The following is a 17,242-nucleotide window of genomic DNA, read 5'->3' on the forward strand; positions in this document are numbered from 1 at the left end:
GCACACTTTGTGGTGTACATCATATACATGCCTCTACAATGAGTAAATCAATAAATGAAAGCTAAATATATATATATACCTGAAAAATATTGTGCAATTTGAAAACAAGAGATTGATATGGAAAAATTGACACATTCATTATAAATTTGGGGAGCTACATATCTTTAATAATAAGGGGATCCAATACCATGAATATTTGATATAAAATCACCAGAAGGTCAAAAATTATAATACTGATATGAAGATTAGATACAAGGTTATGTATAGAACATAGATATTATAGATTGCATAGCATAGTATAGATAAAGCTATATTATATTAATTATATATTATATTATATTATGGCTATGTTATATTATAAAGTTAATGTGTCTAGTTCTCAATTTTTAAAGATATGATCTGTATTATATCACTACTTTAAAATAAAGCTTTCTGTTGCTGTTAATTAATTAATTGTTTCATCAGTTACCTACCCTGGGAGATGGCACTTTGGCTTTGAAGGTTTTCTCTAACTCTAATTCAGAGAAAATGTTGAAAACAAAGATATTACTATCTGCCCCAATAGTCACCAAGAAACGGTCATCAAAGCTAGTACAGATGCCTTTCACACATCCATAATTATTGTCGTGCATATTGAAGTGCCAGTAGTTCTCCAAATTGTCCAGTGAAGGATCATTCTGACTTAGGAAATACACTCGAATTGCTCCATTTCTCATTCCACAAAACATCATGGTTCGGTTAATGCTGTAAGTCAAAAACAAAGTAAATTATTCTTCCTATTAGTTTTTAATTTTAAATAAACTGACAAATGACTAGACTTTAAATAACAAAGGTATTATGAATTGAATTGTGTACCACCAAAATTCACATATTCAAGCCCTAACCCTAAATACTTCAGAATACATATTATGAGATAGGACCTTTAAAGAAGAAATTAAGTTAAAATAAGAACATTAGGCCAGGTGCCAGGGGTTCACACCTATAATCCTAGCTACTTGGGAGGCTGCGATCAGGAGGATCATGGTTCGAAGTGAGTCCAGGAAAATAGTTCCCAAGAATCTCCAAAATAACCAGTGCAAAAGGAAGGACTGGAGATGTGCCTCAAGCAGTAGAGTGCCTGCTTTGCAAGCATAAAACCCTGAGTTCAAACCCCAGTTCACAAAAAAAATTAAAAAAGAACATTAGGGTGGATCCTAACCCAGTCTGACTGGTGTCCTTATAAGAAATAAAGATTTGGAGAGGAGAAAAGAGTTTAGAAATATGGTGCACAAAGGAAAGACCAAGAGAGGCCATAAGAAGGCAGGTGGGCAGGTATCTGCAAGCCTAGGAGAGAGACATCAAGAGAAACCAAACCTGCCACATCTTGACTTTGGAACTCTAGTCTGTTGCTTAAGCCACCCAATATTTGGTATTTTGTTATGGCAGACTTAGTAAACTAACAAAACAACAAAGGAGAGGCTGGGAATGTAGCTCAGTGGTGCAGGGCTTGCCTGGTATGCAAGACCCTAGGTTCAATCCCCAGCACTGCAAAAAGAAAAGGAAAAAAAGCCAATTTGAAAATTGGAACTAGTCTATCTAGTCTTCAGAAGAATGACTGGTACATATGCTCAGTTCTCAATTACTAAAGGGCTGATGATTTATTTGTAATTTCTCTAGAACCCTGACCTTCATTATCTGACCATGTAGAAGCATCCTCATACCTAACAGAAGGTAAATTTATACACTTCGATTATGTGATAAGCAGAAATTCTGAGAGAATATCTGATGGGAGAATTAAATATAATTTAATTATATTTATTCATTTGATTTATTTAACCAAACATCAATTTTAGCACCCTTTTCTCTAAATGGATCTTTAAAAATTAACACTCTCCATGATACAAAATACACAAAAACATAGACACTAATGGGATATAGTTTTTAAAGGTTTTTGAAATTCTGTTCACCTGAAAGTGATAGTTTGGACAGGATTATCTTCTGTATCATCAAGAAAACGGAAATCAAAAGGTTCATCCTTCTGGTTTTTGAAATCACTGTTTTTGTCACATGGGGGAAATTTACAGTGATATAGAAAACCAGAATCATAGCCACCCTGCAAAAAATAACACAGAAAGTGCTTCTTGAGTATAATACACATGACTGCATTAGGATTTTTTGATTATTTCAAAACTTAAAATACAAAATAGATGTTTTAAAACATCTATGTCTATCTGATATCCATGATTATAGGTTTTATTATTACTACAAACTGTCTCTATTGTCCATTTATATGCAACTATATAAATATGATAATTTATGATGATTCACTTCCAGTTAAAGCCAATACGAGAGAGATTTCAACTCTATCTAATGAATTCCATTTATTTCTTCAAGTGTTATTATGAATAAGTGCTATTTAATAGTAGGTTGTGCAGATCATTGTTTTAGCAGCCAGTTTTCAGTTTAGCATAACTTTAAATATTATTAATTTTCCAGGAACTATTATTTAGGAGAAAAATCTATCGATATAGTGAGAAGACAAGAGTTTATTTGGCAGAGCTACACTGCTCTAACCCTATATGTTTTCTTTCTCCATATGGATCAGAGTCCTTTTTAAAGGACATTAATTAAGTGCCACATCTTTATGAAAAAATAAATGAGTAAATAAGAGAGAAGGTAGCAAAATGATCACATCTGAAAATCAAAATACTGCTTCCACTTTTGACAATGGCAGATTGGATTGCTTCAGTCAAACTCTCCTATTGAGAATAATCAGAACAAATATTTTTTGAAAGATATGTTGGAAGGCATTGGGGAGTTACCAAAATAGGAAGACCCAGAAAAGACTGAAAGTCAGAAGCCTGGCACTTGGCATTGCTTTTCTGCCTGAAGCAATTTTCAATTGAAGTGGCAGATAAGAGACTAGGAAACTGAGCAGAGCTATCTGCAGTCTCATGGGCTTAAGGAAAGGGAAATTCCAGGTTCTCCAAGGGAAAGAACCATTGTGGAAACACTTTCTACTGGTCTTTCTGTTAAACTCCTAGAGTGATGCACTGTAGGTATATGAAAACAGGAAATAGAATGCCCCTCACAAGAAGTAAAACCTAATTTCAAGTCATCTCATCACTGACTGGATTAAAGTGATCCAAGTCTAGCTGTTTTCCAGAACCCAAAATGAGTCTTCAAGAGATAAAAGCAACATACTGAGAATCAAGGTTGCTCTTTGGCTTTTCACACACAAGGTCTATATTCAATAATAATAATAATAACTAGGCAAACTAGGAAGAATAAGACTTGATTGAAAAGTCAAAAGAAAGCACAGACCAAAGAAACAGAATTATAGAGAACTTTTCAAAATAAACTTCAAAATAACTATGATTAATATGGTTAAGAAATTTGAAGACAATACAGAAAATATTCTAAGCCTACTGGAGTCCATAAAAAAAACCAGTAGCAAATGGAAATTCTAGAACTGAAAATAAAATGATAGAAATTAAAAATTCAACAGATTGGTTTAAGAGCAACTAGACAGAACTAAAGATAGTTAAACTCAACAATAAAACCCTAAACAATCAATTCAGACCTGGGCAAAAAACTTGAAAGATATGTTTTCCCAAAGAAAACATACAAACAGCTAAGAAGCAGATGAAAAGGTGCTTAGTATCAGTGGTCATTGAGGAAATGCAGGTCAAAACTACAGTGGGCTTCACCTCACACTCCTTGGGAGGGCTACAATTAAAAACAAAAAGTAGCAATTGTAGATAAGAATGTGCACTGTTGGTGGTAATGTAAAATGGTATACTGTTAAGGAAAACATTAAGGCAGTTCTTCAAAAACATAAATAAAAATAGAATTATCATATGGTCCAGCAATTCTACATCTGGGTATGTACTCAAAAGAATTGAAAGCAGAGCCTCAAAGAAATATTTGAGCACCCATGTTTATATCAGCGTCACTTAAAATAGCCAAAAGGCAGAAGAGATCTAAGTATCTATTGATGGCTGACTGGATAAGCAACATGTGGTAAGCAATTACAAAAGTGTACTATTCAGTATTGAAAAGGAAGGAAATTCTGACATATGCTGTGACATGGATGAACTTCGAGGACATCATACTACATGAAATAAGCTGGTCACAGATACGACATGATTCCACTTATGTCAGAAAGTAGTTAAAATTGTAGAGACAGAAAGCAGAGTAATGGTTGCTAGGATTGGAGAGAAAGGAGAATGAGAAAGTTACTGTTCAATAGGTACAAAGTTTCAGTGTTATCCTGGCTTAAAAGAGAATAGCTGAGACCATCTTAAAGGAGTTCAGAGTAAGTCAAGAAGTGTGCCCTTAAAGAAAAAGCAAGAAAGTAGAGAGTAACCTCAACTTAGGTACATACAAACAAACCTTCAAACAACTAAGACAACTAAATGACAGGAATCACCACATACCTATCAGTACTAACGCTTAATGTTAATGGACTTAATTCACCCATCAAAAGGCACCACTTGACGAAATGGATTAAAAAGGAAGATCCAACAATTTGTTGCTTACAGGAGACCCATCTCACTGACAGAAATAAGCATAGGCTTAGGATGAAAGGCTGGAAGAAGATTTACCAAGCCAATGGCTCCCGAAAACAGGCAGGAGTAGCAATACTTATCTCTGACAAAGTAGACTTCAAACCTACATTGATCAAACGAGATAAAGAAGGACATTCCATACTAATAAAAGGGGAAATAGACCAAAAGGAAATAATAATCATCAACCTGTATGCACCCAATGTCAACGCACCCAATTTCATCAAACATACCCTGAAAGACCTAAAAGCATATATTAATGCCAACACAGTGGTTGTGGGAGACTTTAACACCTCATTATCATCAATAGATAAGTCATCCAAACAACAAATCAATAAAGAAATCCTAGATCTAAAGCGTACCATAGATCAAATGGACTTAGTTGATGTCTACAGACATTTCATCCAACTTCTACACAACATACATTCTTCTCAGCAGCCCATGGAACCTTCTCCAAAATACATCACATCCTAGGGCACAAAGCAAGCCTCAGCAAATATAAGAAAGTAAAAATTATACCTTGCATACTATCTGATCACAATGCAGTAAAAGTAGAACTCAACAACAAAAGTAAAGACAAAAAACATGCAAACCCCTGGAAACTAAATAATTCATTACTTAATGAACAATGGATCATCAATGACATAAAAGAGGAAATTAAAAAGGTCCTGGAAGTCAATGAAAATGAAAACACAACCTACCGGAACCTATGGGACACAGCTAAGGCAGTCCAGAGAGGAAAGTTTATAGCCATGTGTGCATATATTAAAAAGACTGAAAGATCCCAAATCAATGACCTAATGATACATCTCAAGCTCCTAGAAAAACAAAAACAAGCAAATCCCAAAACAAATAGAAGGAGAGAAATAATAAAAATAAGAGCTGAAATCAACAAAATAGAAACCAAAAAAACCATACAAAGAATTAATGAAACAAAGTTGGTTCTTTGAAAAAATAAACAAGATCAATAGACCCCTGGCAAACCTGACTAAAATGAGGAGAGAAAAAAAACCCAAATTAGTAGAATCAGGAATGCTAAAGGGGAGAGAACAACAAACACCATGGAAGTCCAGGAAATCATCAGAGACTACTTCGAGAACCTATATTCAAATAAATTTGAAAATCTAAAAGAAATGGACAGATTTCTAGATACATATGATCATCCAAAACTGAACCAGGAAGAAATTAATCACCTGAATAGATCGATAACACAAAATGAAATTGAAGCAGCAATCAAGAGTCTCCCCAAAAAGAAAAGTCCAGGACCCGATGGATTCTCTGCTGAATTTTATCAGACCTTTAAAGAAGAACTGATACCAACCTTCTTAAACTGTTCCATGAAATAGAAAGGGAAGGAAAACTGCCAAACACATTTTATGAAGCCAGTATTACACTTATCCCAAAACCAGGCAAAGACACCTCCAAAAAGGAGAACTATAGGCCAATCTCCTTAATGAACATTGATGCAAAAATCCTCAACAAAATAATGGCAAACCGAATTCAACAACCCATCAAAAAGATTATTCACCACGACCAAGTAGGCTTCATCCCAGGAATGCAGGGGTGGTTCAACATACGAAAATCAATAAACATAATAAACCACATTAACAGAAGCAAAGACAAAAACCACTTGATCATCTCAGTAGATGCAGAAAAGGTCTTTGATAAGATCCGACACCATTTCATGATAAAAGCTCTAAGAAAACTAGGAATAGAAGGAAAGTTCCTCAACATTATAAAAGCTATATATGACAAACCTAAGCCAGCATTATACTTAATGGAGAAAAACTGAAACCATTCCCTCCAAAATCAGGAACCAGACAAGGATGCCCACTATCTCCACTCCTATTCAACATAGTACTGGAATTCCTAGCCAGAGCAATTAGGCAAGAAGAAGGAATAAAAGGAATACAAATAGGTAAAGAAATTGTCAAAATACCCCTATTTTCAGATAACATGATCCTATACCTTAAAGACCCAAAAAACTCTACTCAGAAGCTTCTAGACATCATCAATAGCTATACCAAGGTAGCAGGATATAAAATCAACATAGAAAAATCATTAGCATTTCTATACACTAACAATGAGCAAACTGAAAAAGAATGTATGAAAACAATTCCATTTACAATAGCCTCAAATAAAATCAAATACCTAGGTGTAAACCTAACAAAAGATGTGAAAGACCTCTACAAGGAAAAATATACACTTCTGAAGAAAGAGATTAAGGAAGACTATAAAAAGTGGAGAGACCTCCCATGCTCATGGATTGGTAGAATCAACATAGTAAAAATGTCGATACTCCCAAAAGTAATCTACATGTTTCATGCAATTCCCATCAAAATTCCATTGACATTCATTAAAGAGATTGAAAAATCTACCGTTAAATTTATATGGAAACACAAGAGGCCACGAATAGCCAAGGCAATACTCAGTCAAAAGAACAATGCAGGAGGTATCACAATACCTGACTTCAAACTATATTACAAAGCAATAACAATAAAAACAGCATGGTACTGGCACAAAAACAGACATGAAGACCAGTGGAACAGAATAGAGGATCCAGATATGAAGCCACACAACTATAAGCAACTTATCTTTGACAAAGGAGCTAAAAATATACGATGGAGAAATAGCAGCCTCTTCAACAAAAACTGCTGGGAAAACTGGTTAGCAGTCTGCAAAAAACTGAAACTAGATCCATGTATATCACCCTATACCAATATTAACTCAAAATGGATCAAGGATCTTAATATCAGACCACAAACTCTAAAGTTGATACAGGAAAGAGTAGGAAATACTCTGGAGTTAGTAGGTATAGGTAAGAACTTTCTCAACGAAACCCCAGCAGCACAGCAACTAAGAGATAGCATAGATAAATGGGACCTCATAAAACTAAAAAGCTTCTGTTCATCAAAAGAAATGGTCTCTAAACTGAAGAGAACACCCACAGAGTGGGAGAAAATATTTGCCAGCTACACATCAGACAAAGGACTGATAACCAGAATATATAGGGAACCTAAAAAACTAAATTCTCCCAAAACTAATGAACCAATAAAGAAATGGGCAAGTGAACTAAACAGAACTTTCTCAAAAGAAGAAATTCAAATGGCCAAAAAACACATGAAAAAATGCTCACCATCTCTAACAATAAAGGAAATGCAAATTAAAACCACACTAAGATTCCACCTCACCCGTTAGAATAGCCATCATTAGCAACACCACCAACAACAGGTGTTGGTGAGGATGCGGGGAAAAAGGGACCCTCTTACACTGTTGGTGGGAATGTAAACTAGTACAACCACTCTGGAAAAAAATTTGGAGGTTACTTAAAAAGCTAAACATTGATCTACCATTTGATCCAGCAATACCACTCTTGGGGATATATCCAAAAAACTGTGACACAGGTTACTCCAGAGGCACCTGCACACCCATGTTTATTGTGGCACTATTCACAATAGCCATGTTATGGAAACAGCCAAGATGCCCCACCACTGATGAATGGATTAAGAAAATGTGGTATCTATACACAATGGAATTTTATGCAGCCATGAAGAAGAACGAAATGTTATCATTTGCTGGTAAATGCATGGAATTGGAGAACATCATTCTGAGTGAGGTTAGCCTGGCCCAAAAGACCAAAAATCGTATGTTCTCCCTCATATGTGGACATTAGATTAAGGGCAATCACAACAAGGGGATTGAACTTTGAGCACATGATAAAAGCAAGAGCACACAAAGGAGGGGTGAGGATAGGTAAGACACCTAAAAAATTAGCTAGCATTTGTTGCCCTTAACGCAGAGAAACTAAAGCAGATACCTTAAAAGCAACTGAGGCCAATAGGAATAGGGGACCAGGAAGCAGAGAAAAGGTGAGATCAAAAAGAATTAACCTAGAAGGTAAGATACACACACAGGAAACTAATGTGAGTCAACTCCCTGTATAGCTATCCTTATCTCAACCAGCAAAACCCCTTGTTCCTTCCTATTATTGCTTATACTCTCTCTTCAACAAAATTAGAGATAAGTGCAAAATAGTTTCTGCTGGGTATTGAGGGGGTGAGGGGGAGAGGGTGGGGGCGGAGTGGGTGGTAAGGGAGGGGGTAGGGGCAGGGGGGAGAAATGACTCAAGCATTGTATGCACATATAAATAATAAAACAATAAAAAAAAAAGAAGTGTGCCCTTTAAATGTACCTGCAGGATATATCATGGATGGGATCCCTCTGAGAATGCTAGAATAGTGAGTATGACAGAGAGTCAATTTAGACATAAAGCTTATACTGTTCTCTTGCTGGCAATTTTTTTTGGGGGTGGTGCTGGGGATCTCTTCCTAGCTCAATACCAGTAATCTATAAGGGCTGATGATGTGAGTCGAGCTTTAAAAATGTCAGAAGCTGATGATACAAGAGACCAAATGGTTTGTTTCAAGAGGAAAATCTTTGAGAAAGTGAGAAGTAACAGGATCAAGGCTTTTTGGAACAATGTCCTTGGAAAGTTGCAAGCAACATCCACCAATTACAGAAGGCAAGGCAGACAAAGCACAGATGGATCCCTATAGCTTGTTAGATCTGAGAAAAGATAAGGAAATTCCATCTGATTGCTTTTATTTTCACTAGAGAGTGAGGGAAGGTACAAAATGTTTGCCAGAACTAATAATTAAAATGATAATTTGGAAAGTGAACATGGGTGGGCAGTAGAACTGGCCTGCAATATGAGTACTGACTTGAGAGCTGTGGTCATGACTTCGAAATGAGATTGATTTTTCCTCCAGCATCTGCTTGGCTGCAGGCACAGCAGGGGACAAACCATGCGATCAAATAGGGCTAGCATCACCTCTGTGTACTATACTTTAACTTGTTTCTGGTGCAACTCAATGACTGAGAGCATGAACTCTGGACTCAGACTGTATGGGCTCTTGTCCTAGTTCCATCCTATATTAGCTACATGACCTTCGGTGGGTCACTGAACAGCTCCATGTCTTGGTTTATTCAATAACAGCACTGATTTTATAGGCTGTATAAACAAATTACTTATAATGGTGTTCAGTACAGAATAAGTAGATTCCCATAGTTAGCAAATAAAAATAGCGGATGTCTGGTTGAATTTAAATTTCAAATAAACAAAAAATAATGTTTAGTATAATATGTCCCATGTAATATTTACTTGGAAAACTTATGGATAAACACTAAATAGCTTTATTAAATAAGTAATAATTTTTGTATCTATGCTTCCAGAGCACTGGAAATATATTACATTGAATTATAGTAAGTTGTTTCTATGCCTCTTTAGCTTTTATGAGGAAACTTCCTGAAGGCAAAAAGCATGTCTTAATAATCTCTTTAACCCTTGAAATTCACACAACACTCATTAGTTCATAAAACACAGAAGACTGAAGAGTTATAGGCACAATAAATGGAGTCCAACACTACCTTGCTTGTTGTTTCCTTTGAAGTTGCTACAGAAAATGTATCTCTAGGAACCATGGAAGAAAAGAGGAGCCAACCTTCATCACTTCCTATAGCAACAGTCCCTGGCTCCTCAGTATCCTGGGTTAGCCAAAGACTAGCACCAGCTGTGAATTAGTAATGCTCTTTCACATATGATTTTATGTTAGCTTTTTGTGATTGTGTGTGTGTGCACACACGTGTTCATGCATATTGTGTGCATAAGTATATATGGATAAAATAGAAAAGTCCAACATTTTTTAATGAAGGAAATCTTGCTTTGCAATAGATTGAGAAAAATGCTTTATGATAAGACCAGAAAATATGAGCAAATGTCCTCCCACCACACTATGACTGACCCCGATTTGTCTGTCTTCCTATCCATTTCCCTTCTTCCTTATTTGCCGCCTCCTAATTTTGTTCAGGGTAGCGATAAAACCACCTAAAAACATTCATATAGACTTCCCTAAGTCACACAGCATAGTTGTAGGTAATGAAAAATAAGCAGAAGTTTACTAGCTGGTGCTGCCATGAAAACTGTTCTTTTCAAAACTAAAAAACAGACTCAGCTGGCAAACCCCTGATTCCTTTGCCTTTCTCCTCTCGATCCTTCTCCTGCATGACCTTCTTAGACCATGGATGCTTATCATAGATAACAACAGATAGATCAAGCAGACATAAAAAAGATGTTAAGATGACATTAAAACAATTGAAAGTTAGCAATCATTTATTGAAACTCACAACTTTAAAAGTACTTTAATATCTGATGATTTCATGTGGACTTTAAGTACTGAGTTTACTGGACTAAAAAAAAATAAAAGTAGTTAATAAAGTCTTAACATATGTATGAGTAAGAAACTAAGAATGTGGTAGAAAATGATGACTATTATAAGCTAGATTGAAATATGACTGAGGTAAAAATTTTTACATTATTACTCACTAATGAAACCCAGAACTTCCCTGGCCCAGAGTAAAAGCCACACAGGATAGGAGAGGGGGTTGGTGGAATGAAGACTTCAGGTAGTGGCTCCTCTTCTTCTTCTTCCTCTCCTTCCTCCTCCTCCTCCTCCTCCTCATAGAATTCTTTTTCTCCATCTTCTCCCATCTCTTCTAGTAGCTTCTTTCTCCTTGCTTTCTTTTCCTTTTCCTTCAGCTCCTTTTGCTTTTGTCTCCTTTCAATTTCTATTAATCTCTTTAAAAAGAGATATTAAGTAGATGTTAAAAAAAACTGTAACATTCATTAACATTATTGAGAGTAACAAAGAACAGAAGGAAGATAGGTTTCTAGAAAACGCATAGCTTTGGTATAACAAATCATGCTATTTATAAATAATTATCTTTTGGGGTATATATTCTTACCATTAAAATTCAAATATTTGGAATGACTGTCATTTGTTTTACCTCTATTGATACCAGCTTTATAGAAGTTATTTTGTCATTCTTTCCTAAAAGAAGAGCTGAACAGTTTTCTCCCAGAGCATGTCACTGTCAACTCAAGAACTAGGTGGACTGAAGCAGTCAATGAAGAAAGCTGATTCCAACTGCAATAATACTGATTTATCCCCTCATATTTATCAACAGTCCATCATAAAAGTCCCCCATCACTGGTATCCTGTCTCCCATCTTTTACCTTTTCCTTCTGTTTACCTCCTCAGAATTATATTCTTAATTTATACAATCTTATCCATCAGTTCTCTCCTTTAAAACTCACAATACATCCCAGTGGCGCAAACTGACGTCTTGGCTATCAGTGAAGAAACCCCCTGCTCTATCACAAACTCCTGCTTCATCCTTCACAAACTATATCCTGCCATTTCGCCAGCCCATTCTTCATCTCCTCAAAACACTGAGGACTCTCCTGATGCTGCCTCTCCTCGGGATGTTCTCTCAGCCTTTACTGTCACTTACATTTGATCCCTTCAAACTTCTTCCCACCCTCTAAGTATTAACTGTCACTTCCATGCAACCATGTTAGACCTCTTCCTACTCCTCCATTCTCATCATCTACCCCATCCTTGCACATGTCTAAAATTCCTTTCTTTGTACTCTGATTTTAGTATCTATTCATTATTGACTTCTAATACAGTTAGCTGCTTTCCTACCAGATTATAGGCAGCTCAGGTCAGCATCTGCTTTATTCTAGTTTGTACTCTTTCATCACTTAATACACAATGTTTTATATTTTAACACAAGGAAAATAATAGGAGATAATGCTTCAAGAATATCACATACCAGAATCTCAGATTTGATACTTGAGAAATGAAAACACTTTATGCACATGTCCTGGATTTCATAGGAGGTTACTTCATGATCTTCTTTTTCTTTAATAGCTGGATATGGAGCTTCAAGAATATAGCCATTCTCACAAATAATCAGTAAAGTACTTTCAAGCTAAAAAGGAACAATTAAACATATCATTTACATTTAGACAAATTTTACAAGCATAGTTCAAAAAGATTATAAACCAAGAAAAACAGAATGGATATGTATAGTAACCATTTAAAAAACACTTCCATTTAAAAAAATTCTCACTGTAGTTATTGGTAATAAACCTTGTTATTAATAATTATTTATTAATAATGAATAATTACTGGTAATAATCATTACCAGTACCAATTACCAATTATCATACAATTATTAATTCATAAGCTAATTGTTAAAATTAGATTTTGGTTTGGTTCATTTAGAGATGCCATAACATATTTCCTAAGCTAAATATGTGCCTGTGAAATCTATTAGCCCAAAGGGCAAAATGTTATAATTAGAAATACCAAGAAAAATCTGCAGTGCATGAATGGCATAAGTCTCAGACATCTTTGACAGTCCAGCCTCTATCTGCCTGAGTTCATTTAAATTGGATGCTCCCAAGGCCTTTGTCCTTTTGAGAGAGGGCTAAGAAGTGAGATGGGGTGAATTGCTCACAAGTGGGAAGGGAGATGGTTCCTCTATTGTAAAAGAAGGTGGGGGAGGAGAAGGAAGAGGAGGAAGAATGACAAAAGGAGAAAGAGGAAGAAGAGGAGGAGGAGGTAGACAGAGAAAGAATGAGATTTTCTGTTTGGTAGTGGGAAGGTGAAGAAGTTCCTGCCTGAGGGCTCCTAGTTTTTCTAGGAAGTGATGCTGAGAGTGAGAGTGAGAGTGAGAATGGAGGACAGAAGCTTTGATGTTTTAAAGTGGTCCTGGTGTATGGAAGAGGGAGTTGACAAACTCCATCTCCTGGATTGTGTGGAGCACATGTGAATCAATATATTACGGAGGAGTTAATAATCTTCCTTGATGTTTGACATCTCCTATAGAATTAATTGATCACTGTAGGCAAATGTAGGTTAGTGAGGGACACTCAGGGCTTGATTCTTATCAGATGTGAATAAAAGAAGATAGAATAGGGAGGAACAGGGCATTGAAAGAATGTTATTAATTTTTATTTATCTTGGTTCAGGTGCTGTAACACAATACCATAAATATTCTGGTTGATTTAAATAACAGAAATTTATTTATCACAGTTCTAGAGGCTGGGAAGTCCAAAATAAGACACTGGTAGATCTGGTGTCTGGTCAGGGCATGCTTCCTGAGGGTTTGTAGGTGAAAGTCTTAGTCACAGTAGTTTCACATGGCAGAGAAAGCAAACTCTGCTCTCATCATCATTTTACAAGGGCACTAATCCTATTCATGATGACTCCATCCTCATGAACCAATAACCCCTTAAAGGCACCACCTCCAAATACTGTCTCTGGGTATTCAGACTTCAACATATAAATCTGAAGAGGACATAAATATTTAGCCCATAGAATTGATGAAATGAAGACTCATAGATTTTAAGCTGGAAATGGGAGGAAGTGAAGAAAAGAGTGAACTGATAGGTTAGAGAAAGCAAATGGTAAATGAAATAGAGGTCTCTCTATCACCAAAGACCTAGTGGAGCAGCAGCAAGTTGAAAAGTTGAGGTCAGAGAATGAGCTATTTCAACTTTTTTTTTTTTTTTTGGTGATACTAGGGATTGAACCCAGGGCCTCACAATATCACTTGAGCCATGACCCCAGTCCTTTTTCTTTTAGTTTGTTTCTCAGGTAGGGTTTCAAGCTTTTTGCACAGGTTGGACTCAGTCTACAATCCTCCTACCTCCGTCTCCAAAGTAGTTGGGATTATAGATATGTACCACCACACCCAGCTTAGATAGCTGACCCTTAAATTTGAGTTCCTAGAAATTGTTATAGGCTGAATTGTGCCCCTCTCCTGAAAAACAATAGGTGGAAGTTTAATGCTTTCAGGAAGTCAGACAAGCTGACTTAGGCCTAAGGGCTAAGACCTATTGCTTTTGAACAAGTGAAGTCTGCAGCATATTTATTACATAAAATAATTTACTTTGACATTAGTAATTCTCAAATAACATTACAAATATTAGTGCTGACAGACAATACTACTTAAAATAACTTTTGAATTATGGTGGGTTTTTTTATCCTGTATTTCTGCTTCTAATTTTTTAACTTCTTATTTTGAAATAATTATAGCTCCACAGGAAGTTGAAAAGATAGTCTAGAGAGACATCATGTACTCTTCACCAAATTTCATCTTAGGCAACTGTACCAAAATCAGGAAATCAACAGTAGTTTAGAATGTGTGTTTAATTCTATGCCATTTTATCACATGTGTAGATTCTTGTTACCATCATGGAAATCAAGATACAAAACTATCTCATGGCCAGAAAGATCTCCCTTAAGCTACTCCTTTATACCCATACCCACTCCCTCCCTAACCCCTGGCAAATGTCTGTTTTTCAATTTGGGGTCCAGGCAAATGACTGCAGAATACACATAATATTGTGTGTTGTGATGCACACATTCAACCATTCATACAGAGGTTCCTTTGTGGTTGTCATTCCCTCCAATTCTGCAGTATTCAGTACAATAATACAAAAATAACTTGCCATAACTTTTCCTTTTTTGATAGACCCCTGCTCTAAATTCACAGCACAAATTGTCAATGCCACTGATATTTTAGTTGCCAATTCCTTTGTAAAAACTTTTATTGTTTGTTGACAAAATTATTTAGTTTTTAAAATATATGTTTTTCTTCCTTGAGAACATAGACTGTATTTTTAATTCTTAGAGAATCCACCACAATATCTAGCAAAGATAGAAACAGTAAGTATTTGTTAATTAATTCTTGAAGTATATTTTTGCAAGCCAGGTATGGTGGTGCATTCACCAGCAACTTAGGAGGTAGAGCAGAAGGATCTCAAGTTCAAGGCCAGCCTGGGTGAAGTTAGCTTGAGACTTATCTCAAAAACAAAATACAAACAAAAGGGTTGGGGTACAATTCAAGTAGTTGAGCATTTGCCCAGCATGCACAAGTCCCTGATTTCAACCCCCACTACCACAAAAAAAGGTATTTTTCCAGATAATACAAACATATTTTATAGCCCTTTTTTTTAGCAGAGCTTAAAGTGAACTACATGTTTCCCCAACAACCCTGGAAGTACTTCTATGCAGTTTGTCAGTATTATCGTTCCGGAACTTAGGACAGCACATGGTTTACACAATCAACACTCAGATGATAAATTATCCTATGCTCACATCTACTACAGTAAAGACTTTAATAATCAATATTGCATTACCAATTGTTAGGAAAGAAGCCATGGAAGATTAAAGGGAAAACAGAGGAAGATTGCCAGGGGAGAAAAAGTAAAAAAATAAAAGCAAGAAGTGTGCTTGGATCTTAGACTTGAACTTGTGATTCACAAGACAAACTGACTGACTGAAGTCAAAGCGTTCTCGCACATTGTGTATCTGACCAGAAATCACTATTATTGAGGCAAAGCTTGATGTAACCCTGTGTTCAGAGAGAAGATTGGCCCAAATAATTAGAGGGTAGAAGAGAAAAACATATGGTGAGAAGAGCACAGAGCTGTTGAGTGCTGCTCAACTGACTGAACTCAGCAGCAGCCGCCTGCATTTTCCATCTGCATGTCCATCAGAGGACCAAGGAGTGGGACTAATAATTCTACCTGCTTTTCTCTAGCTACAAGACCACTTCATTACATAGTAATTGAGATTTCATCTTGAGGACAAATAATGACTTACATGAGACATTGTGGACCATGTTAACTGGCAAACAGGCCCTGGAGTATTAATATAACCAATTGGCTTATATTCCCTTTCCACTTCAAAGAAAAAGACAGTCTGATCTTTACTCTACAGAAAAAGAGACAAACATACCCAATGTATATTACTATGAAATCTAGTACATACAGCACAAAAAGCACTTAATGGCATATAGTATTCCCACTCTATACATTTCTTATTTCTAATATTTGCTTCACTTTCCCCACACATTCACATGGTTCTGAAAATGTGATAACCATACTTGCACATAGCATTATTATCACCAAAAATTCCATAAGCCATATGCTCACCTTTTAATACATGAAGAATTTACAGTTATTCTCTTTATTTGTGGCATTTTTATTTGTTTTTTGATTGTTTGCTTGCTTGTTTTGTTGCAGAACTGGGGATCAAACCCAGATCCTCATGCATATTAAGCAAGAGTTCTACCACTAAGCTACACCCCCAGCCAAATGGAAGTTCTAATTAAAAACACACTTAAGCCATAAAATACTGATTTTAAATAACATATGTAGCATGATTCACAGTTGAAAATTTCTATTCATTTAAAATAAGCCTTAGAATTCAATTTTAAGAATATTTTTAAATGTTATACAGAGATAATATTGAAAGAATTATGATATAGAAAAGCAAAATATGAATATATCTTTAGAAATTTAATTTTACTAAATAAGACATAGTCAAGTAGGCAGAGTTAAAAGGCAAGTCATGAAACTTCAACAGGAAATGAAAGGGAAATCTACTTACCCCTGTGGCTAGAATTTCTCCATCACGTTCATATGCTAAAGCAGTGACTTCAGCAGTATGGGGTTTGAAAACCTGTTTCAAATTCAAATCTGCATCCAAAATTTTCTTCCGCCCTGTAAAAACTGCGAGTCCTTTCGGATCATAAAGTTCAAGAATCCGAACAACCCCATCTTCAAATCCTACAATAATCTGTGCGCCACTGTTGCTTACCTTGAAAAAAAATTAAATGCACAGGACCTGAATTTAGTTGAATAAGAAATTTGTGCTACATAAAAATAGATCTATTTTTTTTATTTAGACTTGGGTAATTTAACATGGGCTTCCCTTGGCAACTTTTTGTACCACATTATAGCAACCTCCATCAATTCTAGGACATTTCTTTATCAC

General features: G+C 35.9%; 1 protein-coding gene across 3 annotated transcripts in view; it reads right to left on the bottom strand.

Annotated features, from left to right (window-relative positions):
* Nucleotides 1–17,242, bottom strand: part of Cfap44 (cilia and flagella associated protein 44) — a 135,278-nt gene that overhangs the window by 82,565 nt on the left and 35,471 nt on the right. For all 3 annotated transcript variants that reach the window (XM_074073144.1, XM_074073143.1, XM_074073145.1), the window contains exons 14-19: nt 16,856–17,065; nt 16,067–16,177; nt 12,222–12,380; nt 10,930–11,181; nt 1,947–2,092; nt 474–744 (exon numbers count right to left, since the gene is read on the bottom strand). In XM_074073144.1, the coding sequence (XP_073929245.1) occupies nt 474–744; nt 1,947–2,092; nt 10,930–11,181; nt 12,222–12,380; nt 16,067–16,177; nt 16,856–17,065 (1,149 nt within the window). The remainder of the gene's footprint in view (nt 1–473; nt 745–1,946; nt 2,093–10,929; nt 11,182–12,221; nt 12,381–16,066; nt 16,178–16,855; nt 17,066–17,242) is intronic.

The sequence above is a fragment of the Castor canadensis genome, chromosome 5 (assembly GCF_047511655.1).
Source record: "Castor canadensis chromosome 5, mCasCan1.hap1v2, whole genome shotgun sequence".
In the NCBI taxonomy this organism is placed as follows: Eukaryota; Metazoa; Chordata; class Mammalia; order Rodentia; family Castoridae; genus Castor; species Castor canadensis.